At 34.1% G+C, this 23,907-nt stretch overlaps 2 protein-coding genes across 3 annotated transcripts in view; one reads left to right on the top strand and one right to left on the bottom strand.

Moving 5' to 3' along the window:
* Positions 1–23,566, bottom strand: part of LOC105365091 (otopetrin-1) — a 55,818-nt gene extending 32,252 nt beyond the window's left edge. Inside the window, exon 1 of the mRNA XM_011503177.1 lies at positions 23,164–23,566. Within this exon, the coding sequence (XP_011501479.1) occupies positions 23,164–23,311 (148 nt within the window). The 5' untranslated portion in view covers positions 23,312–23,566. The remainder of the gene's footprint in view (positions 1–23,163) is intronic.
* Positions 6,256–12,128, top strand: LOC105365090 (uncharacterized). 2 transcript variants are annotated; one of them, XM_011503175.1, is made up of 3 exons: positions 6,256–6,453; positions 9,686–9,904; positions 11,550–12,128. In XM_011503175.1, exons 2-3 carry the CDS (start codon positions 9,846–9,848, stop codon positions 11,935–11,937), a joined length of 447 nt encoding a protein of 148 aa, XP_011501477.1. In that variant the 5' UTR covers positions 6,256–6,453; positions 9,686–9,845; the 3' UTR covers positions 11,938–12,128. The 2 variants fall into 2 exon arrangements, with proteins under 2 accessions (XP_011501477.1, XP_011501478.1); XM_011503176.1 differs by having other exon boundaries at positions 9,681–9,904.
* Positions 23,567–23,907: the final 341 nt, after the last annotated feature.

The raw sequence follows: 23,907 nt of genomic DNA, 5'->3' as shown, positions 1-23,907 counted from the left end.
ATCGCGATAGTCATGGCGATACCGTTCGCTTTCCTCCGTCGATGCAGCCTCGCTGATGGAGTCGACGGTCTCTTCGACGAGCTCCTCCTCTTCTAGGATATATCGATGCTGATGATTTGCGACAGGATTTTCATTAATTCTGCAATTTGATGTGATATTTTCAGTGCCGCGATAGCAATGGTATTGCCGCGAAATTACCAGAGGGCCAGTTAATTCATTCCCTTTAATCCCTCTATGCGCATTCTAAATCAAATAGTAATTCGTCATTACTCCCTCCTCTTCTCGTTTTTTTTTTATTTATTAAATTTTTAAGAATCCCTAATACGCTTTCAATTCAAATAACGTTTTATCGTTACATTATAATCCTTCACTCTCCGCAAATTCAAACGAATATTACACATTACATTTTTAATAAAAGGAAATTCCGACAACGTTTAAGCTTCTGTAGCTGAGGTATTTTTTTTTTTCTTACGTCAAATAATCGCTCGCTGATCCCGATCCAAAGTATTTCGAGTATTTCAACTGGTTATAGACATTTTATCAAGTGATATTTTACTTTATTCGAAATACATAATTTACTTTAAAATGTAAAGAAAATGAACGTAAAGCAAAGGAAGGAAAAAAAAACGAAAGAAAAGTGCAGTATAAACAACAACGAATAATTATCATTTGCTTCGCTTATGGCTTTTATTACCAATTGAACGTTTCTCTTGATAGGCTTTTGCACAAAGTCGGGCCGGTCGAATCGTTACAGAACGCAAAGTACTACCCCAACAGTCCTCATTATAAGATCGTTGCCCCGAGATTCGAGTGACCCAATGGTCGACCCCGTACCTATAAGGTCCAACCAAACCAACGATGCCGCGCGATGACAGCGCACAAGAAGCATTTTCCTTATCCCTCCGCCAATCCTGATTAATCTTCGACTCGGCCTCCATTCCACACTGCATGCTGCTGATGCCGATGCTGCTGCTGCTGCTGCTGCGTTCCTTGGCCGTGGTCCTCAGCCAATTTCGCAGCTCCTCGCGCCGCTTCTTACCCTCGGACACCCTCGCGCTCTTATTCACGACACTGTAAATGGGCTCGTGTACGAACTGATCCCTCCAAGTGGACGACCGGCAGTTCGGCCGATCGACTGGCTTCCGGTGACAGCTGGGCAAGCGCTGGCGCGAACTGGCGTTCCTCCTCCCGGCGACGACGCGGCCGCTCGATCCCGAACTACCGTTCGACTCGAGGACACTGTAAATGGGCTCGCGCGTCTGCACCTCGACCCATCGGGCCCTCCGCGGCACCTTGTAAAGAGCGCCGCTGCTTTTGGAACTGGGCTCGGATAGGCAGCGACTGCTGCTTCGTGGCGCCTCCCACGTCGTATTGCCGCCGATCCCGCCGAGCATAACGCCGGCGGAATGCGACAGGGACGACATTTCCTCGTGGATTATCGCCGCGGGACGGAAGTCACGCTCCGGCACAACGACTAGCCGCGCATTTCCGTCCCAACAGGCACTCGTCACCGACCCACTGACCGTTTACGAGTCGCTTGGACTCCGAGCCTCGAGCCGCTTAAAGCCCCGCGACATTCAGCGGCTGTCGCTTTACGCCTCTGGAATTGCAAATCAATGGTCCCGCTCGTCCACGAGCGAATGTCACGTTAAGCGGCGACCGGTGCTCCTCCTACGGCCACTCACAGCCGACCAATTCCAATAAAGTTCACAACGACAAATGAAACGAATAAACGAATAATACGAACTCCCCAGCGGGGTTGTTTATCGGGAATTAACGTTGCCGGGGTCCTCGAGGATCCTAATCACATTCGCGCTCGCGGTGTAATTGCCCACAATGGCGATATCACTCTTTCACGCGAGTGAAAGTAAAAGTGAATTGGATAGGTCGCTTATGAGCTCGATCGAACCTCAGCGACAGGGATGAATCACCAAGATCGATTGGCAAGATCAATCTCGCTACGCGAGAGAATCGCGAACATCCTACGACTGAACAGTTGGCGAATGACCATAGTCGGGCCCCGGTGAAAGATCGAGTATGGGGAAGAGGAGGCGACCGGGCCGATGGTATGGATCTGGCTCTCGGCGTTCGTGACCGGAGTCGGCAAGCCGAGGAGGAGGCGTACGCGATGGCATGCGCGCCTTAAGCAACGGGTCCTCTCGGCTACGGGCTACACGTACCTACGTCTCTCCCCGGTAACGTAACGCTATTTTCGGACTCCGAGAACCTGCTTGCATATGCAGGCACTTGCTCGGCTCTTGCCGCTCTCGAGCTCTCGGCTTGGCCGTCCTTTGCGTCCTATTCACTTCGTCGTCTCTTTTCTCGTGTTGTTTAATGCTGGTGGGCATGTGGTGGTGGCGTGATCTCGAAACTGCGTCGCTATTTTGACGCTCTGGCGGTGACCTTTCTCATACCGTTTCACAACACGTGCTCCTTAACGAGCTTTCTTTTTCGGCGGTGAAGGTGGAGGTGAAGGGAGAATGCGTGCGTGCGTGCGTGCGTGCGTGCGTGCGTGCGTGCGTGGGTGGATCGATGATAAGGCTCGTGTGAAAATATGTCGAGTCGTGTTGGGTAACGAGCCGCCGCTAGGTACAATGGTGTAACCAATAATTTTTACTCACTTGTAAAACCAATGTACTTTCCAATGTATCGTTTAATTGCAATAAATTGCATTAAATTAATGTAATCGAGGCGACGATTTTGACTTGTCGTTGCTTGGCTAGTCGTCGCGGATCTCGACGGGGACACATTTGCCAATAATCGAGAATGTAAAATTAATGGTTAGATTGCTCCAGCAGCGATTACTCGGCAATTTAGGTTTTACGTTTCCACAAGTTCGGCAAAATTTTTCACATTATATTAACGATATTTATATCGACTTCCAGTTCTTTACAGCGATTGGAACAAATGCGTGCATATATTGCAGACAATAAAAAATGATTATCTTCGCTACTCTCCAATACGGAATGTATCGATGTAAAGTATTTTCTTTTTTTCTCTTTCCATGCTTTTTGCCATGCTCGGGAGAAAACTTGGATCGACAGTATTATTTACATGAATAAGAAGCGCGTGTCGATTTAAACGACTTTGTAAGTGTAAAGGATGTGATTTGTGTAGCGATTTATAACTTTAACGACATTGTTTAACTTACGCATATTAGTTAATTCCTATGCGCGAACCTTTAATAGCGCATAAGGCCATTTATGGCGGATTTATTAAACACTATAAGAGAAAATAAATGTATGTTTTAAAGTCCCATTAAATGAAATTAGTTTATAATAAAGATTTTCTTAATTTTCAAGCTACCTCTGAAGAATGGATCGGTGGTGGGAGAGAGAGAGAAGGGGGGGGGGTGTGGACTTGAGATGTGAAAGATTAAAAAATGACCTCTAATTATATTACCAAATAATTGCCCTCTACAGCTAAAATCCTAGTACGCCCTTTATTATTTTTTCATAATAGTAGGTGAAATGAGACGATCAGTTTTAGGCCAAAATATTCGTAAGAAGCATAAAAACCTAATGTTGGACATTATTATGATGCAGCATTGCGTGGACTATTCGTTCTGGATCGGCGAATCTGCTCGTTTTTATGCGTTTATTCGCGATAAGAGCGTAAAATGTATAAATACGTAACTTCCTTTTGCCGGCGCGTTGTCGTAAAAATTCGCGCGATACCGTCCACTTAGAGTCCACCCCGCAAATCCTTGCCCGACAAGCTGAAAACCAAAACGACGAACAATGGTGCGCGAGCCTCCGTTGTCCGATAATTTTCGAAAAGCACTTAAGCTTTTCGCATTAATCATTATAATGAGGCGAGAAGACTCGCATTTAAGCCCAAGCGCGCAAGCAACTTTCCCCCAACGCGGTTTAATCGACGCTCCTCCTCATCCCTCCTCCTTGCACTCGTCGCGCACTCGCCGCAACTCACAAATTGCCTATTAAGCGTCAGCTATCGACTCACCTCGACGAACATCGGGATGGCGCGAGACGGCCGATGGCAATAAGCCATCCGCACGAACGAATTAGCCGCACTCGGCATTGCAATGGCGGCGGCATTGACATACGACACGAACGGGAGGATAATTCGCGCGCGGTAATGGCACGCGGTATCGGCTGCGCGTTAAATCGCGCGCCATCAGAGGAGCCGCCTTTTCATCTCTTGGGTATATCGCAGCTGACGTCCCGGGTACTGGGACCCTGGGAAAATGCGACGCTCCTTTAGTCGCACGTCAGCTCAGCGGCATGGGAATGGCGGAACGACGATGACGACGACAGGATGACGACAACGACGACAACGACGACAATGACGATGACAATGACGACGACGACGACGACGACGACGACGACGACGACGACGACGACGACGACGACGACGACGACGACGACGACGACGACGACGACGACGACGACGACGACGACGACGACGACGACGACGACGACGACGACGACGACGACGACGACGACGACGACGACGACGACGACGACGACGACGACGACGACGACGACGACGACGACGACGACGACGACGACGACGAACTGCACAAATACGGTAGACCGATTGCGGTGGAGGGAAATTAAGATGTCGTGATCGGGGAGGCGCTAATGCGAGGGAGCCCGAGTTCATTAGGATTGTCGGTGGTGATTTTTTAAGATGTCCGCGCGAGCTTTTTATTAATGGAAGAGGCGAGTATTATGGTACGAGTTGTTAGGACTGTATTGGCCGCTTGGCCAAAGGATTCACGACATTCGCTCGTTATTTATGAATGTCGTGATTTATAGATTGGCCGGGCAAAGGGCCGGCATCCCTCATTCTCCCTTCTGCCAAGCTTCGGATTAGCGTAGTTATTAAAATGGGGGGAAATTTTATTAGAGTTGATTAGCTCGTCAACGCTTTTACGATCATTGCACGGGGCCCAACAATACGCTGTTTTTGCATTTTTCCTACTCCAAGTGTATTTTTATAAAGTTCGTTGTATGTTGGTAGAGTCTTACGTTTAAAGATTGCCTGATAATTGCCCGAACGATTATTACATAATTTCAGTACATACTCGATGCTTCCACTATCGTTTATTAATTACTAAATTAGTATTATGTAATCGAGAATAAGTTGATTGTATGATAAAGAATTAATGGAGATGAAAATTGAATATCAAAGGCTCTTATAGTATGAATTATTAAATTTTATGCCACTTTAAGCCTTCATTTTTCATGTGATAAAACAGCGAGTTTCGAAATTTCTAATGCACGGCTGACAATACCAACCAAGCAAACAAAAGAATGAAAACAAATGAGAAAACAACAAAAAAGAGAGCGGCGTTTTATCTTCGAAGTTTTGAAAGTAAGCCGATGAATGGTTGGAATTTCTTGAAAAAAATATTTATTATGTTCGCAGGTGACAATAACACTCTCTTCCTTTTTTCTTCTGCTCTTTTAATAAATTCATTGCGAGCTGCGATTGTAACGATTTTTAACGCTTGACTAACGAGTCTCGTCGTTCGTGCAAGAATTTCGGCTCACAGCACGCAACTTCTCCCTAACGAATGACTTATGAGCCTTCGCGATAAATATTCAAAAAAAAAAAAAAAAAAAAATAAAATAAATAAATAAAAAACAAAAAACACAAAAGAAAGTCAACAACCAAACCAGATGCGGAAAACCTCGACAGTCCGGTATATTCCTCTGCTCCCGGTAGCCACACACGTTCAACCGAAAATGCCCCGCGAATGCTGTAATTTTTTACAATCTCACGCACGACTCGTATACGTAGTGGAATAACTTGTCTGGCCCGTCACCGGAAACGCACCTCTCATCCGCATTATTCTCCCTGGCATAGAAATAACCAAAGGGATTCCGCAACACAGACAAAAACAAAGCAATCGACCCCCGTAAATATAGACGGCACCCGTTCCCGTTGCAACCAAGGAGGTTGGCGAAAATACGTCCCAGTCACGAGCCGTTGGCTACACGCATGCTAATGTCGCCACAATTTCCGCGAGGCTTACGCCCCGTTAACTACATATGCGTTAGTCGTGTACGGTCGCCCGTTGAACAAGACGTCGCACGTGACGCGATCGCACTCGAATCCTCGGCTTACGGTGCATGACGATTATTGGCTTTCGGCAATTGTGCGCGAATCGCGTTTTGCCCTCGTTTGTAACGACCGATTATTCAAGCCTACGAGTGCGTGTATATATATATATATATATATATACATACGGGCTTATTAACTGTCGCTTTGAGCGACCTCGTCATGATTGCTCCAGCAGTTGAAAAAACACAAGATCACTGAAAGCCATTGCGGGGCTCGAGAACATAGTTTTTACGTAGCTTTTATCGCTTACGAAGCAAATATCACTGCACTTATTTGCTAATAATTCAGCGCTACGTTATTTGCTTTTGTAAGCACATTGGAAAAGTTGAAGCCCAAAGGGACTATTGCGGTAAATTCAAGGTAGAATTTTGTTGTTGTTTTTTTCATTAGTTCAATCGCATCGTCGATCGCTTCATTTACAAACTATAAGCCAATCAAATTTTGATTAAAATGAAAGGATATTGATATAGACGTAATTAAATTTAATCGTATCACTTCTATAAGATTCCATTGGCTACGGAGTCACTGGACGCATTATGCGATGCCAGAGGCGTCGCAATTATGATTAATTGCCAGATCATCGGTCGTCGAATATTTCATCCATCACCCGGTGCTTGCATATTACAAGTTACAAGCTTTCGAGAAATCAATTGATTCAAATGGATGCGATCCTCTCTATACTTAACGTTATAAATATTTAATATTATAACAATTTTTTTACATTCATCGATCAATACGTGAACTTTGACTTGTGCACGACTTACGTATTATGCACCTTACAAATTCGCATAATTATAGTAATTAGACTTCGATATGATTCGTTTATAATGTAATCGCAAAGAACTTCTATGCGTTTAAACACATTCTTATTCATTTTGCGTGAGCTTAATATGATTATTTCCTACAAATTCTTCAATTAGTTACGATAAATATTTAATTTATAAGAATTTAGATTCAATGAATGCACAAGTTTTCAGTGAAACATTATTCAGCGAATGTTATTTAACGAAATTATAAATTGTATAAAAAAAAATTTTAATAGCTCGAGTAATTTTTAACGAATAGCTTAAAAGAAATTTTTACCATAATTAAATAAACAATATTAAGAAGAAGAAACTATATTATACCTTAGATTAAAAGGACAAAATTCATTATTTATTAACCAACGTGTATTAATACATTAAATTCATATATTAACCGATCTAAATATATTAAAATCTAAATATATTAAAATTTAAGCAATAATTAGACAAAATAATAGGCCTATATATATATATATATTATTAAGGTTTTTGGTAATTATTTTAATTAATTCGATACTTGCGTTTATTGTTTTATCAGAAACATATAAATAAATATTCATATATATTACAATGATATTTCGAAAGATCTCGAAAGATCACTCTTACATCTTGGTTGTTATTTATAAATTTTTTATTATTTTTTTTTTTTTTTTTTTTTCATAATTATTATTGTCTATTTATTACAGTGTTTATTTAATAAAACAAGCTCTATTCTATTGCTTAGAACTTTATTCATTTATATGGCATTTAAGAGAATTTAAGAAAATTTAAGAGAAGTCCCGAGAAAAAATAGAAATTTGGCTCAAATGTATCGTGATATGATACCACATTGCATTATTTCGATTATTTTAAATGAAATTGTATTGAAACATTGCAAGTAACAATGTTACTTGGCATTTCAAATAGCAAATATTTTTCAAATTTCAAATTTCGAATTATTAATGATAATCACTATTTCAATAATTTAGAATTAATTTAATTAGAACATTATATTTAATTAAAAAGGTGTGTTAAGATATTCGAAAAAGTTGTAGAGTAAGGAAACATTGAAAATGTTATTAAATACCGATTTAGTGAATACGAATTTTAAAAGAAAGATATATCTAAATATGCAATTAATTTACGTAATGCTATTTTTAAGTAATTGCAGAAAATATAGAAATTATAATGTTTGCTTATTAAATTTTACTTTATCCTAATATATGTATTTACTAATTCTTGTTCGTAACATTTTAATCAACGTATTAAACAACAGCAATGCTATTTTTGTAATTTTATCTTCTACTTATTTTATCAATATTAAGATAATCAGATTTAATTATGAATAGGACGTACATGTTAATACACATTTTCTAATGCTAATGCTTTCTAATAACTTTTCTACTTTACCAATTATGACAATAATATTTGAACTTACATTTCAGAGTTATTAAAATTTCGAATAATTTTTACAAAAGCCACATTCATTGTGTAAACTTAATGGAGCAACCAATACTAAATTACATGACCCCAACACTGATAATACACATGCGTTTGTATAATAGTTGACGATAAATCGTCACTTGATGGGAGACAGGAAATTTCAAAATAGATTTATCTCCGATAATAAGTCATCGGCCGTATCTCTAAGAACTGCATGAAATTAAATATCCAGCGCACAAAGGTGTTATTAACTGTTATAAAAAATTATCGGTAACTTTATGAAAGAATAAAATAATATAATACATGTATTGTAAATGAATGTAGCGTCTGCTTATTGGTAAATTGGAAAAAAATAAATCAATAGAAATGAAGAAAACGGTTATTCATTAGTCGCGACTTGGATTTAGACAATCTGAAAATTTTCCAACTAATGATCAATTGACCAATTGATGCGGAACTTCCTGAATGTTCAGGCGTCGAAAATACTGTCATTCAAGACAATATTACATCTCTGAATTTGAATTAGTATGCGCAGAGAGCAATGTAAATGAGTCGTGCGTTAGCTAGTTGTCAGCCTCTCAGACACGCAGAAAGCGGTCAAGGCCACGGGGTCATGAACTCAGGGAGGGGACACGCGCACACCGTAGGTGAGATCACACGGTGAAAGTGAACCAACTTCAACACCTTCGTTGCTCGGTAGCGTTGATGTGTCTTCACGTCACAAGAATGATCGTCGGATGATTCACAAGATGAAAAGTATACGTTACCACGCCTGCCTTTTAATAACTTAAACTCACTTTTTGGATCACAGCCTCTCATTTCGTGCTAATGAAAGCGAATCGGTATTTTTCTTACCGATCATAATCCAGTTAAAAAATACCAATTATCGCATGTAATTTTCGTTTTTATTTCGTGTTTTATTCGGAATGTCACTTGTACGATTAAAATATTTTTATTCGAATGAGTGTTTGCCTAATTGCACATTGAATTCAATCGATCGAAGAATAGGAATCGAAGCGGATAAATAATGATCTTGAGCTTTAAAGTTTTTCAGAAATATAAAATAAAATTTTACGTCACGCAATTTACCGGTGACAGTACGACGCGCTCGCCCCTCCAATAACGATATATATATATATATATATATATATATATATATATATATATAATATTTATAAAAGATAATGAGTGAAAATTGCATTCGACGTCTCGTACGTAAAAATGTATGGATTGGATATGTTTTACAATGTTTTAGAATAAGCATCCATTATATTAAGTAGACTCTTGAGTCTATATTACGTTTGTTGAAAATTTCGGTATCTTGAAGATAAATGTCTTTATTCAACAGATATTTCATTTAAGTGCAGATGGCGCGTAGGATGCAGCAGGAACTGAACAGATGTTCGCCCTAAGCTTGCGAATAATTTGCTGGCGCGTTTGCTCGGTATTATCGATCTATCATCGGCCATTCTTCCTGTTACATCGCCAATCGAAGATCTTCGCTCTAAAAGACCGATAGCCAACAATATGTTGGCTGATTCGACTCTTATGCTGTTACTCCACACACTGATAATATTCTGCGCCGGGTAAGCACGAATTATTATTTATCTTGACCTTAAGCGTTCGTAAAAATAGCATTTTTCCGTCAGATGCCATTTTTTCTACGACGCATCTGATAAATTCGTAGTATACGATGTATTTATATATATATATATATATATATATATATATATATATATATATATGATTACTCATCCTATTTCATTGTATGTTTTCAAAAAGTGTGATTTGAATTTCACTTGTTTGTACGATTGTGGCCGTTTAATTGCTACGGTAAACTTCTAATATTTTAATATTAGGCAAAACATTCAGAAACGTTGAGATTTTATGATAATGCCTTATTTAATGGCTTTATGCGTGCAATATATATTAAATTTATGAAATAAGTGGCAATGCAAATGGAAGATAAAAAATCTCAAAGTATTGCAGTTAAAATGATACGTACAACATTGAAGATTACGGGGAAATGGATAATTCTTAGCTTTAAAAATTAAAATCGCTGTCTTAAAAATATAATAATAGTCTTCATTTTCTTGTTTAAATTTTTTTTTTTTTTTTTTTTTTTTTTATACCATTTTAGAGCGATTTTCAAAGCACATTAACTTATTATGTGGAATTTTATACTTTTATAGTGAAAGTTGCATTTGAATGTTACTTAGTTTATTAGGATATAAAAGTTGTATAAATGAATATTAAAATAAATATTCGATTATTTAAATTTTCATTTTCATTCCTGGTATTGAAACAAGTAGCTTATAAACGTTATTTATGTATTTCTGAATTTAACTGGAAATCTCTGATCATTTATAGACTGATCTAAGAAATAAAATTCAACCAGAATAGAATAATTAATTATATACCTTGTATGTACAGAATTATTTTTCAGTATTTACATACAGCAAATAATATTTTAAATACACTTATTTATTTCATGTCTATTTCAATAATAAAGCCACATTGTCTTTTCTTTTATTCAAATACGAGAAATTATTTGTTTGGAAATATTATATATTGTAAAATCATCCATTACGACTAGGCTTCGTTTCAACTTTCCCGAATAATTAAGTTATTTTAAATATGAAATATTAGAAACATTTTTATCATATATTATTTATTATAAGGTATACGTTTAAACAAACGCATATTAAATACAAATATCTTATGGAAATACCTTATTATTTTTATTACATTTGTTAAAAAATGTTTGAATAAGAAAAATCAATTTTCGAATAATTTTGCGGTTAAAAATTGTTAGTATTATCAAGGACAGAATTGAAAAATTGGAATAATAAATCTCGTGAAAGTATTCGATGCTACGAAAAGTAATCCTCAATATAATATTTAGTGAAGCATTATATTCCGAAAGAATCCATCATGTTTTTATTTATTTAAATATGTTAACTTTCAATTATATCGTGAAAATTTTTTATTTTAATAACGATGACCAACACACTCTCACTAATAATTGATGCAGTTGTTTATGAATCTTTGTAACAGGCATTTTACACTTCCGTCGTACGATTTGGGAATTGAATTTTTTTTTTTTTATTTATCGAAATCAAACGAAAAGATTTTCTCTTGAAAATACTATTCTTCTAAAATCATTCCCTATGCAATTCAAAATTAGTTCATAAAGTCAACCCGTTATCATGGAAATATATTTGTTTGAAGGGATCAGTGGCTGATGTACGGGGATTTCATAGGGGAGTCCGAGGCCATTGCTCGACACCTCGTCCTTGAGAGCACAAACTCGACAACGAGCGTTTCCTCGTCGATGCAGTTGAGTCTCGTCACTCCCCCGGGACACAGAATCAACTGCATCCTCGCGGCAGCGCTCCACATGAACGGTAATGTCAGCGTCGTTGAGGGCGGCCTCGGAACTGGTGATGTTACTCTTGCTTACGAAACCCTCAACGGATACCCGGACTTGCTGTTTGTCCTGGTGGAGTCAAACGCAGATACGACTGCAAGGAGCAATGGCTCACGCGTGACTATCATCTATGACCGGCTTAGGACCTGGGGACTCTTACCACCGAAGGCCGTCACTGCCAATGGGTAAATTTAAGGACATCGAGACTCGAAGATGAATTTATCTTTGTCTCATTTCTTGTGCCAAATAGAATGTCGAGGGGGTTGGTCAACAGCGATAGGACTTTTAATTGAATTGGATTATGAGAGATTGGATAGTCTGATAGTGGAATTGGTTTTGCGATATTATCTTGTGAGATATGTTTATATAAATAACCTACCGGCAGAAATTACAAACTTTTAACTTTATAAAATATCGAGCTCTGTGCGACATTTAAAATTTTCTCTTTACGTATAGATCAGGATTGGATGTTAACCGATTTAAAATTGAGCGCTCGAACAGAAAGTTGAATAATGTACTTAAGCCAATTAATAGCCAACTGTTTCACACATTCGTCTTGACTCTTGATTTTCGATTACGTTGGTATTAGTATGTTTACAAATACTAATTAAATACGAATGTAGAGATTCAGAGAAATATGATAAGCTGTAAATAACTGTTTAGTACGTAATTAGCATAAAGTTATTAAGCGTTTATTTTCGAAAGGGGCAAAAGTAAATATAACTGTAGAATTTTCGATGTACAAAATATGGAACTTTTACCAAATATTTGTTTGGAAATTGTAATTTATGTAGAATTGTTGAGAATTGAGCTATAAAAATAATTTTGAATTGTATTCATGAACTTGACATTTTTATCGCATAAAATATTTATAACTCGTGTTATATTAATGTATACGTTGTTATATCTTTTCCTAAAATCTATTAATTTCTTCTTCTTTTTCTTTTTTTTTTTTACAAAAAACAGTCAACTTTTAAGATTACAAAAATATTCTTAAAAATAAAATATCTAAAGAAAAGACTCTAATACAATTCGTAATGGAATAAATGAGTTTTGAATTAAAAATATCGAAAATATGTGCGTATATCAATAAATGATTTAAGATATATGCAGCGTAAAATGAAAATTATTTTTAATATTAAACAACGAATTCTGATATATGAACTAAATGAATTATAAAAGGTTTTTGTCAGATTTTTTTTTTGACAACGAAGAAATTGTTTTTTCTTCAAATTTCAGTTTGTAATGTTTAATAAAGTTTACCATCTCCTATAATTTTATACTCACACTAACGCTTAAAAATGTAAAAACATAGTTTTTTGATATTTTATATAATTTTTACATACACAAAAACTATGTAGACAATTATAATTATATAATTATATAGTAATAATCGTAAAATATCAAATTTTGTACGATAAATTAGAAAAACTATAATTAAATCTTAAAAATACTACAATATAGAGCGTAAATGAGTAAAAATTATATATATTGTTTACATAAGTAAAAACATGAGTTGTTAATAAATAGATGATAAACAAATGAATGAAATATTATCTATAAAGTGTATTATTAGTCACTTTTCATCATTGTAACTAGGACTTAATATCATTATAGGCTCATTATTTCTTAGCTTCATATATATTTAAATTTTAGTTAATAATATTTTAGTCAATAATCATAGAATTTATATTATTTAATAATGCGTTGTACATCTTACAAAAGAATTTTCATTATAATATAGTTACAATTTTAATATCGTATCCTTTAAATTAACTAATGCAACTTTAAATAATTATAACTTTATCTTCTAAAAATTCTACCATTGTCGTTTATCAGATTAAATAAAAAAAAATGATAAAAAATGCTTAATTGTTAATATAACTCTTTTGTGAAAGTTAAACGCAAAAAACCAATTATTAAATTCGCGTCAGGTTTAGTAATTCGAATTTTAATAATTTATATATAAGTAATTTAATATAAGTAAATAAAAAATCATTTTATGTAAACAATAAATTAGATCTAATATATGATTTTTCGAGTTATCCGATTTAATAAGTTTAATAATTATAAAGCTGAATCGTTAAAAAAATATCTAAGTAAGTATTATGTAGAATTATATTTATGTACAAATCCATTAAAAATATATATAAAATTACGTAATTGTAACTTCACAATTCAGTTTCTTATATTATTAATTGCTCATGTTCATTGTTAATTTGACAACAATAATTAATCATAAGTTATTTATGATACATTATTTATAATAATTTATTATGATTTTATAAGATTATTAAATTATATTATAATATAATTATAAATATAATTTATTATTTATAAAACAATTATAAAAATAAATATAAATATAATAAAATAATTATATTATAATATTTTAAATATTATAATATATACATTACATACACATCAACGATACTAAGTTTTTATTATTTTCTCATATAAGATGTAGGAATGTATATAACAGTATAATAGGATTATATCTATATTTTATATTTGATTTATATAATTTTTCTTATGAAACAAAGGAAATGATTTTTATTATTACAGAACATTATATGAAATAATGAAAAACTATTTTACATTCAGAATTTTTAGCATTTAATGGATTTAAAAAATTGTAAAACTTATATCTATAGTTCTGTCAAGTTTATTTAATTATATAATTTTTTTTTATAGTACATTAAGATTTGACGCTTTTAATTACATGTTATTTAAATATTTATAAAAAAAAAGAAGAAAATAGAAAAGCCTATTTAATTTGTATTTTATATTAACACTTATAAACCAATTTCTTATATATATTATATAGTAATAAAAATTAATATTTTTAATTAACTTAATATTTTCTGAATTTTTAATATAAATTATAATTTTTTATTTACTTGCATGTTCAATAATATGCGCAATAATCTTGTATTGAAAGTGTTATTCATAACAATTTATAATGTTTTGTTACCATTTAAACATTATATAACAAGGAAAAGTTTTTCTCCAAATATCTATTAAGAAATTATGTTTATCATTTTACAAGTTTCAAGATAAATATAAAATCAAATATATATAATACTTATTAATTAATAATTAATAGTTAATATTACTTATGAAGTTTAACAATGAATACCTTTCATTTTTCATACGTAAGAAATACAATTACAAATTTGTTTCTTTCCAAATGATATAATATTATGAAATATCTTGAATCAATTAATTATAAGCCTCGTTTCAGAAAATTTAAGTTATATACTTAAATAGTACATAATCTAAATAAATTATTTAACAATAATTTGAATAATTTATGTAGAGGACATTTTAAATGTTCTGCTTGAAAAAGACTTAAAAAAAAACTATAAATAAATAATGAACAAATATAAGAATCTCATACATCTTACATATTGTTATTTTAGAAAAAAATTTTCTTTTTTAATTTTTAAATGAAAATTGTACTTTTATATGAATTTTATGTGAGTTGAAGCATCGATAAAACATTGGGATGAAATTTTTAACACCAAATACTTTTAAGATATGTAACATAAATAAAATATTAATTATAATTTAATATTATTTATTAGCTCATAATTATAATTAATATCATACGCACAAAAGAAATAAGGAAGGAAGAAAATTTTGTTCATATTCTAATAATGATTTAAAAACGGGATCTCAAATAAGTTTATATTTCTTGTTGAACATGTTATTACTTTAAAATATGATCAAGTTCGGAATTGCTTTCTAGATTTTTAAATTAATAAACTAGTAAACATATTAACATACTAAAAATGGATTTAAATTATTTTGTCCTCGATGCACTGTCCTCCCATGTCTAATTTTGTATGAATATCTACTTTCTAAAAATAAATGAATAATTAAAAAAAGTCGTACAAAATAATTAACCGTTATAGATGGATACAACATATTTCCGGATTTTATCGTTATTATTTTTATTTTTTTCGTTCAAATGCAAGTTAATATGAGTAGTCGTTGAATTATATTCAAATACTATTGAATAATATAAATATAATTATTTTTTTATCAGTTCTGATTTTATGGAAAATTTTTCCAATGCATTATACTTGAATTTCTTATAAAGATATTTTCATATAAATGTATTTTCAATTTATCAGTCAAAATCAATGGTAATTTGATGTCCAAATAATTAGGCATTCGAATGCATAGAAAGAGAAGCGACAGAGTGTCTCACAAAAATGACTAAAATTTTATCTAAGATGTTGCGTCATAAGTTATCAATGTATGTTTTTTAATAAGTAGAACTGGTCAGCCTTAATTATAAATGTATACATAAATTACAAACGTTTCATACTTTCAAAATAATTAATCCAATTCTTTGAATGAAATTGTAGATACCTATTCGATACATATGTATGTATAAGACTTCGAAAGTGGCTTAAGTTAATTATTAAATACGATTGTTTTTATGCAAAGTGTCAATTATTCGCGAATTGCTACAATCGCTTCGTTTGATTTCGATTATTCATGTATAAAAATCCGTAATTACCTGAAATACCTGAAACGCCATTATTCGAAACATTGGAAATCGTACTAGAAACATCAAAGATAATAGTTTATTTTTCACAGAAAATTTTGCAGTATCAATTGCATCTTGTAACCGTCAACATTCCTGGAATATTTCTGGCTGGTACTCCACTTCCGCTTGGACAAAATTAAGCGATCGGCTTGACTTTCATTTTCTCACTCTCTTTCATGCACCATACCTTTCACGAGAAAAGTAACGATGGCCCCGAAAAAGTTTCGCTGGTCTCGCAACCCCAGCGCCCAATAAATGTTCCTCGTAAAGTCGAAATAATGGATAAAAATATCGAGGGGAAGGGAAAATATCGCTCACTCCCAGCATCCCGTCGTAGTCGAGCCTGTGTTTACGTGTACGCGCAATTTTTCCGGCATTTTGATTTAATTAAAAGAATTAAAAGAAAGTTGAGTGGCGGTACGCACGAGCGGCGGTGAAAGGAGGCGCGAAAAAAGGACCCGGACCGAATGGACATTTCCGCGGCCGGCAATAATCTCGTTATATTGTCGCGCGCGCGTGCGCGCTATTAATTACTTAATGCTCTCGACTTGATTTGCCGCCCCAATGACCCAGAATTGCAGGCCCCGTTTTTATCGACATTATACCGGATCTTCATCACCTTTTATCCTCGCTACTTTTATTTATTAATTCTATTTCGTCCGCAGCATCCATGCGTGAGCGATTTTTCCTGCATAGGTGCGTGCTTACGTTACGGCCGGAGAAAACGAGTGCTGCACGCGAAGTAACGGACGCTATCCTTCTTCAATACGCCCATGAGATTCTGTCCGACCTACCGATAATTATCTTTTTTTCAATAACTCACCATTTCTTTCGAATGCAGCTTTGCTTTCTCGACTTTCTACGTGTAACATTGGATAATGAAAAATAGTGTCATTTGAGTTTTCAGCGCCTTGCTTATTGGAGTGTTAGTTTTTTTTTTTCTCTTGTTTATTTTTTCTTCAAATCATGCTTCGGTCAAAGTGGTTAGTCCGTAAAAAAGTGAAAACTATATCGTTTGATGTCGACGATGAAAACTCTTGGCCATTTAGTGTATAAGCAATATATTATGTACGCAATATACAGAGGAGATACGATACTTCCATCTTTTACTTTCGATTTGTTCTTCGACTCTATTTACTTTGTAATCATTCGCATACCTTTAATATTATTTATACCGCTATTATATATTTACATTATCGATACTGGTAATTATAATTTTAATGAAACGGATCGCTATTGTTATGAAAATCTTATTTAGTGACATTTATAGCTTCGGAAGGGAGCGTATATTTTTGTATTCCATCAAGATTGTAATCTAGAAAACTCGCACTTAGTAATAAGAAAACTAATCGCACGAAGTTATTTATTTTCAAACACTTTACGACATTTAACTTGTTATTCGTGAAATAATTTCGTCGGGTAATTGCCATTATGATAATTATTCGTAACAAGGATTGCATAATAAACCGAAGTAGATAAGCTCATAACAGCGCTTCAAATCTACGATCATTACCCTGGGGCAAGATAAAGATGTCGGGCGACCGTAAAAACGTGAAACAGGGGCAACTAAAAATGAAAGAAAATGCATAAATAATAGCGTTCATCTCGTCTGCTTTTTATTTTCGCGCTTAGACACACGGCGCCACGCATAATTCCCATAACGTCAAAAGTATCCCATTGGTGCCGATACGCTTCTCCGAGATCCGTCGCGGGACCATTACTTTTTCCTTCTTCCTCCTCGTCCACGGCCACCCCGTTTTCTCATTCGTCGTCCCGCATTCCACTAGGCGCTTCTTCGAGCTGCCGTGGATTTTACGGCCAGTCGCTTGACCGGAATGATCATCCGCGTGATTAAGCCGCGGTGAGGTGGAAACCTGGCGCTACGGCCGGATTTCGGGATTTCGATGGGATATAAAAAGCTATTTTAAAGGGATAATGCCAGTTTCGTCCTTTTCTCGGCTTTGGGGACTTTTTGACGCGACTTTATACGTTGATCAATGGAATTTTATTGTTTAATTTAAAAATAAAATTTTCTATTCCTTACTCGATTACAATTTTCTTTGGTTTTTTTTTTTTTTTTTTTATTTGTTATCGTTTAAATTTCGCATGTACATTAATATATTGTTAATTTAACAGTCTTATCGGCGAAGGAATCGACAATGTTGCTTGGGCAGGTAGCGTAAAAATTTTAAAATACGCGTATTTACGTGGTTCGATAATTTTGATTTAACCTTCGACTTCTTCAACGTCAAATTTCAATAATTTGAGATATATTCTTTATCGATATACTATAATTTTAGCCAACCTTATAATTACTCGCGATACAAATATTATATTTGTATTCGAATATGAAATAATTGAGTGGAGTGTATTACCAAATGGCCATAATTAGTTGCTCAATAATATTGATTTTTCAATGACATATTATGTACATTATGTATGTTACAATTATGATATATTATGTGTGTACAACAAATTTAATTGTGACAGCTGAAACTGTATTGGATATTAAGTATATTTATCCCTATCTTTTCTTTATAATACGATTTATTTAACTTGAAAAACTTTCACTCGATACACCTGAACGTAAAATTGATTGAGTCAACATTTACGCTACTTACGCATACCTGACGGTAAATACAAACGGACATACTTAATTCACTATAGTACTATTAGTATTTAAAATTTTAATGATATTTAATGATAACTTCATTAAATAATACCTTAATCGTTACTGAATTAATAGTATGTAAATAGAACGAAATTTTTTAATAAATTTTTAAATTAAAAAAAAAATCATTCAATAGATATTTAGAAAATATATTTGAATTTATTATACATAATAATCTTTAAGTTGTTAAAAAAAAAAAATAAAAAAAAATAAGGAATTTTCTCTATAGCTATTCGTAACTATTTGTAGTTTCATTGACAATATTCGTAATTTATTATATTATTCTGTATGCTTTTTTTAATCCAATATACTTTATAAAATTTATAAATAATAAAATGAAAATTTAATGCAGAAGATGAACTTTGTAAATTATAAATAATGTATTGAGTATATGGACATAAATAATCAAATTGATTATAATATCGAGTAAATATCTTTCAAGTCTATATCATAATAATATAATTATAATTAATGAAAAGAATTCTTTTATTTATTTTTTGTTGTTTTTTGTTGTTGTTTTTTTTTTTTTTTTTTTTTTTTTTGTTTCTTTCTTTTACTACATTTTTAATATTCAGTATTTAAACACTTTTATAGAAATTGCTTATATTAAAAGTAAAAGCTTCTGATAGTATTTAAAGTAAGCGCTAACTGTTTACTTGGTTAACATAACAATTGTATCGAATTCCAATCTGTCTAAGTGTTTTACTTGAAGAAATAAAATGTACACTAAATGCTAATTGTATTAATACACTGCATGTTCGCTGCACCTGAGCCTGACTACTCTAAAGGAAGTAAATTTTAAGCTTGTGACTGAAAATCTTTAATTAAAAGTAAAAATAATGGCCAGATCCAAAGATTTATTTTAATTGAGAGTTTATATTCTATGCTTAAAGTAATAAATTCGCTCTAAAACTTTTAGTACACATAAAACTTAGAATTTTTAATGATATTGTGCGTACAGTAGATAGGAAACTATTTATTTTTATACTTGAAACGAAGGATAATAATAAGTTCTCGAATAGAGCGAATACACGACTATGGAATATATGTTAATCAATGCCGTGTCGCAACTATTTAAAAATTATTAATAAATACTATTAAAAAATGTTCTAGCCACTATCATGTTATTTATTCGTATTACAAAAGGAAGAATATAATTTTACATAGTATATAAATCTTGATAATGTCATTAAAACGTAATCCTACAAAAATATTAATGCTAATATATATATATATATATATATATATATATATATATATGTATGTATACTAATGTAGAAATACCACATCAATCATCAACTACTGTTGATTATAGTACCGACATCAAGCATATCATATTCTTTAAGAAACGATGTAGAGGCATTGAAAGCACGTGGATAAAACGATAATCCATGTCGAAATTATTATCATCTCAATCATTGATTGAACTGCGGATAAAACACATTGCATAAACACTTGGACAATAAATTTATGAAAATAACGTTTTAAGACTTCTTTGTAATTATTCTTTGAATTGTAAGAAGATTCCGGTCCTTTAATACTTCATACTCGAGTAAAATAATGATAAAAAGTAAAGTAAAAGTAATTCCAACGTGAGCAGTCACGGTTTGTCGATCCTCGGCAGTGTTTTAAATCTTTGCGTCCGACGCTTCGAGCACTAATGTCTTCGAGATAAAAAGAGAAAAAAGCAAAAAGAGCAAAGTACGTAAACATATAATCAGCAAGCTTGAACTCGAAATTCATACGCACAGTCGGGCCCTAATTGAAACATTGCAATCCCAGCCTCCGAGCCCAGCCTTCGCTCGAAGGATCTCGTTGGGCGTCGTCGCGCCTCAAGATCCTATGTATTTTCACTTCCGTGGAAAAGAAAAGGGAAAGTGCGCAATGTCATAGAACGAGGACGAGTGCCGGGAGCGTGTTAGCCACGCTGGATGGTGGTGCGCTAGGATATCGTCCATTTTATTTGTCGTTTCACACGCTGCTTATCGTAACGTAAAGCGAACAAGATTGAGTTGCTTTGTTTGCTCGTAATCCTCACGTAGACAATTATTAGTTCATCGATACTTTCATATCTATCATTTGACTCGTTTCGCATTATTAATACAGTTTGAGTAATACTCGACCTACGTTGGACTTTCAACTCGGAATTATCCAACCAAAGCGAATTTCGACGACTATATTTGGATTTCAAAACTAACATTATTTCACCTCGTCCGAGTCCGAAAGTCTTACAATAATTCCAGGCTTCAACGTGTACGTAGATACATGCGTTTATATATACGTGTGTATACGTATAAGGATTGGCGAGCATTAAAAGAGCTTATCATTTCATTATGATAATAAACTACGCTATTGACGTTACATCGCACGAATATGTTATTATTGATATTTTAGATATTTTAGATATTTCTCGTGTTTTTTAAATAACCATATTATTTGAATATACGAAACAACGTATAACTATTTTCTAAAGTTACATTTATAATTTGTTGGCAACCAAAGGCAGAATGTGTTTATTGCTACGCCTAGTTAAAATAAACGGATATTAAAAATTAAAATGTTTAAATGGTAATTTACTAAATATGCAATAATATTAATTTTATAGTGGTTAAGCTTACTAGTTTCTTTTATTTAATAAGATATAATTAATGGCAGATCCGTTTTTCACTTACTTGATAAAATTTCAGTTCTTTTTTTTTTTTTTTTTTTTTTTTTTTTTTTTTTTTTGTAGCCGTAAAGCATTTAATTATGCTTTTAATAATAAATAAACAAGTGATGTGAAATTAGAAGGAAAATACGTTTTACGGTTTTAAGAAATGACAGTAATTGGTTCGTTTTATTATCTGCCTAACAGCAAAAAATTATATACTTGCAATGTTACATACGATTTATGCAATATAAAAATACAGTCATTTCTCTAATACTATAACACGAGTAAGATCTGCTACCAATAACTAAATGTTACAGCAACATTATGCTAAAACTAATTAGCCGACCTCTTTAAATACATTATGGCACTTTCAAGTACGAGCACGAGGATTAATTTAAAATAACGAAATGTAAAATAATAAAATGTAATTTTTAATTCGAATGAATTAAAATTAATAAAATATTGTTCGCCTAGTAATTAATACCATGTATTATTTTAAATTAAAATTATAACTTGGGCTTTTGGCATTGTATAAAGAATTTGTCTTTCTTCTTGTAGTATTAAGTTGTATTAGCATAATTTGATATCAGCATTATCCATAAGGAAATAAACATTTTATTATCTACTTATTATTATTGGCAATTTGATAAGGAACAAAGGAAAGCTTTGGGGATGTAAGCAATAATATTGAATTATTATGTAGAGAGTAATATGCTTTAAAGCTGTCGACGAACTGTGATTGTTTCATATTTTTGGACAAATTCATTCATTCTCCGTTAGAATGAAAATTTTATGCAAGTAATAAATACACACGGGAAAATTAAATTTTAAATATATATTGAAAATAAGTACATAGCTCGTGAAAATACATCACAACAGTTTTTAATGAAAATTACGTTCTCGGCTAAGATTTCCGTTTAATCATCAAGTAAATAAAAAAAAAAAAAAAAAAAAAAAAAAAAAAAAAAAAAAAACACCTTAAAATAAGTATAAATTTAACAGATTTTTTTTTTTGTTTCTTTGATTTCCTAACACAACTTTTGCCCCCAAAACATAATAAATTCTATGAACTATCTAAAATATCGCGACTTAATGTCTTTATATGTGCATATTATAGTTTGAAAAATAAAATTTGAAAAATAATGTATTTCTTATATTAAAGGGAATTAAAAAGCAGCATCGATGATAATGATCTAATGGTCAATAAAAGTTGGTTAAATTTACATTTCAGTATTGTTGTTAGCGCATTCGACGGGTAGGCTAATGTCCTTTTTTTCTTTTTCTTTTTAGTACAAAAGCAACTTGATGCACTTCAAGTGGTCTAATCAATGGAAGGGCAAGGTAACAAAAAGATATTGCCAACGACGGGTAGCTAATTAAGGAACAGGTGCGCGACGACATTTCGGACGCGAAAAAAATAGTAGATAAGAAAGCCCGTCGGCATCTTTCTAACGAACAAGCCAAAGGCATGGATTAACCGTTAGCCCGCGAGACGTAAACCTCGTCAGTCGGCCTGGCCATTGAAATGCTTACCGGACTTCCCGGAATTGGACTCCTCGATGGGCTGCAAGCTAGTGGCGTTCCTCGGCATCCTCGACTGCTCTCTGGGCCTCTTGTTCGAGTAGATCTCGTACCTCTTGGGGGGTCGACTCAAGCAGCGCGCACTAGCTTCTTTGTCCATCAAAGTCGCTTCTGGACCATCATAGTCGTCGTCGTCGTCGTCGTCGTCGTCGTCGTCGTCGTCGTCGTGGTCGTCTTTGCCGAGGGTCTCATCATCCAGTGGCTCGTGGTGCTGTCCCCGAGCATCGGCCGCGGCTTTTATCTTGAAGCCAGAATTATTATCAAGGAGCACATGTTGGGACGCGCGCGATACCGAGCCGGTCGCCACTCGCGCACAACCAATGATTATCGCGTCGAGGATGATGATACGGAGGAGGCAGCGGCAGCACTGGTGGATACGAGCGCGCGCTAGTCTCGTCGGGAGAGGAAGGCTGTCCTCCTCGGGGGGAGTCGTGGTGAGAGGAGGAAAAGCGATGACGAGGACGGGGAGGGGAGAGGCGGTCCCGGGATCATCGGGAGATGCGATCTCGGGCGCGAAGAGTCGACGGTGACGACGAGGGGATGAGTTATGAGGTACGTGATTCCTTTCAAACGCGTCGCACACGCTCGTTCGGCCACCGACGATTGTTTTGCGCGAATCGCGTAATGCTTCATGTGCCGCCGGTCGAGGAGTTTTTCGCGTTGCTACCCCTTCCTTACCGTCCCCTTCGATCCTAC

The sequence above is a fragment of the Ceratosolen solmsi genome, unplaced genomic scaffold (genome assembly GCF_000503995.2).
Source record: "Ceratosolen solmsi marchali unplaced genomic scaffold, CerSol_1.0 scaffold45, whole genome shotgun sequence".
Classification (NCBI taxonomy): Eukaryota; Metazoa; Arthropoda; class Insecta; order Hymenoptera; family Agaonidae; genus Ceratosolen; species Ceratosolen solmsi.
This window is presented reverse-complemented; position numbering and strand designations above follow the sequence as displayed.

Excerpts from the sequence above, each read along its gene's own strand:
- LOC105365090 (XM_011503175.1), top strand. The coding sequence starts at position 9,846 with ATGTTGGCTGATTCGACTCTTATGCTGTTACTCCACACACTGATAATA. Across the intron at positions 9,905-11,549 it reads CTGATAATATTCTGCGCCGG|GGATCAGTGGCTGATGTACG; the intron begins GTAAGCACGAAT and ends ATTTGTTTGAAG.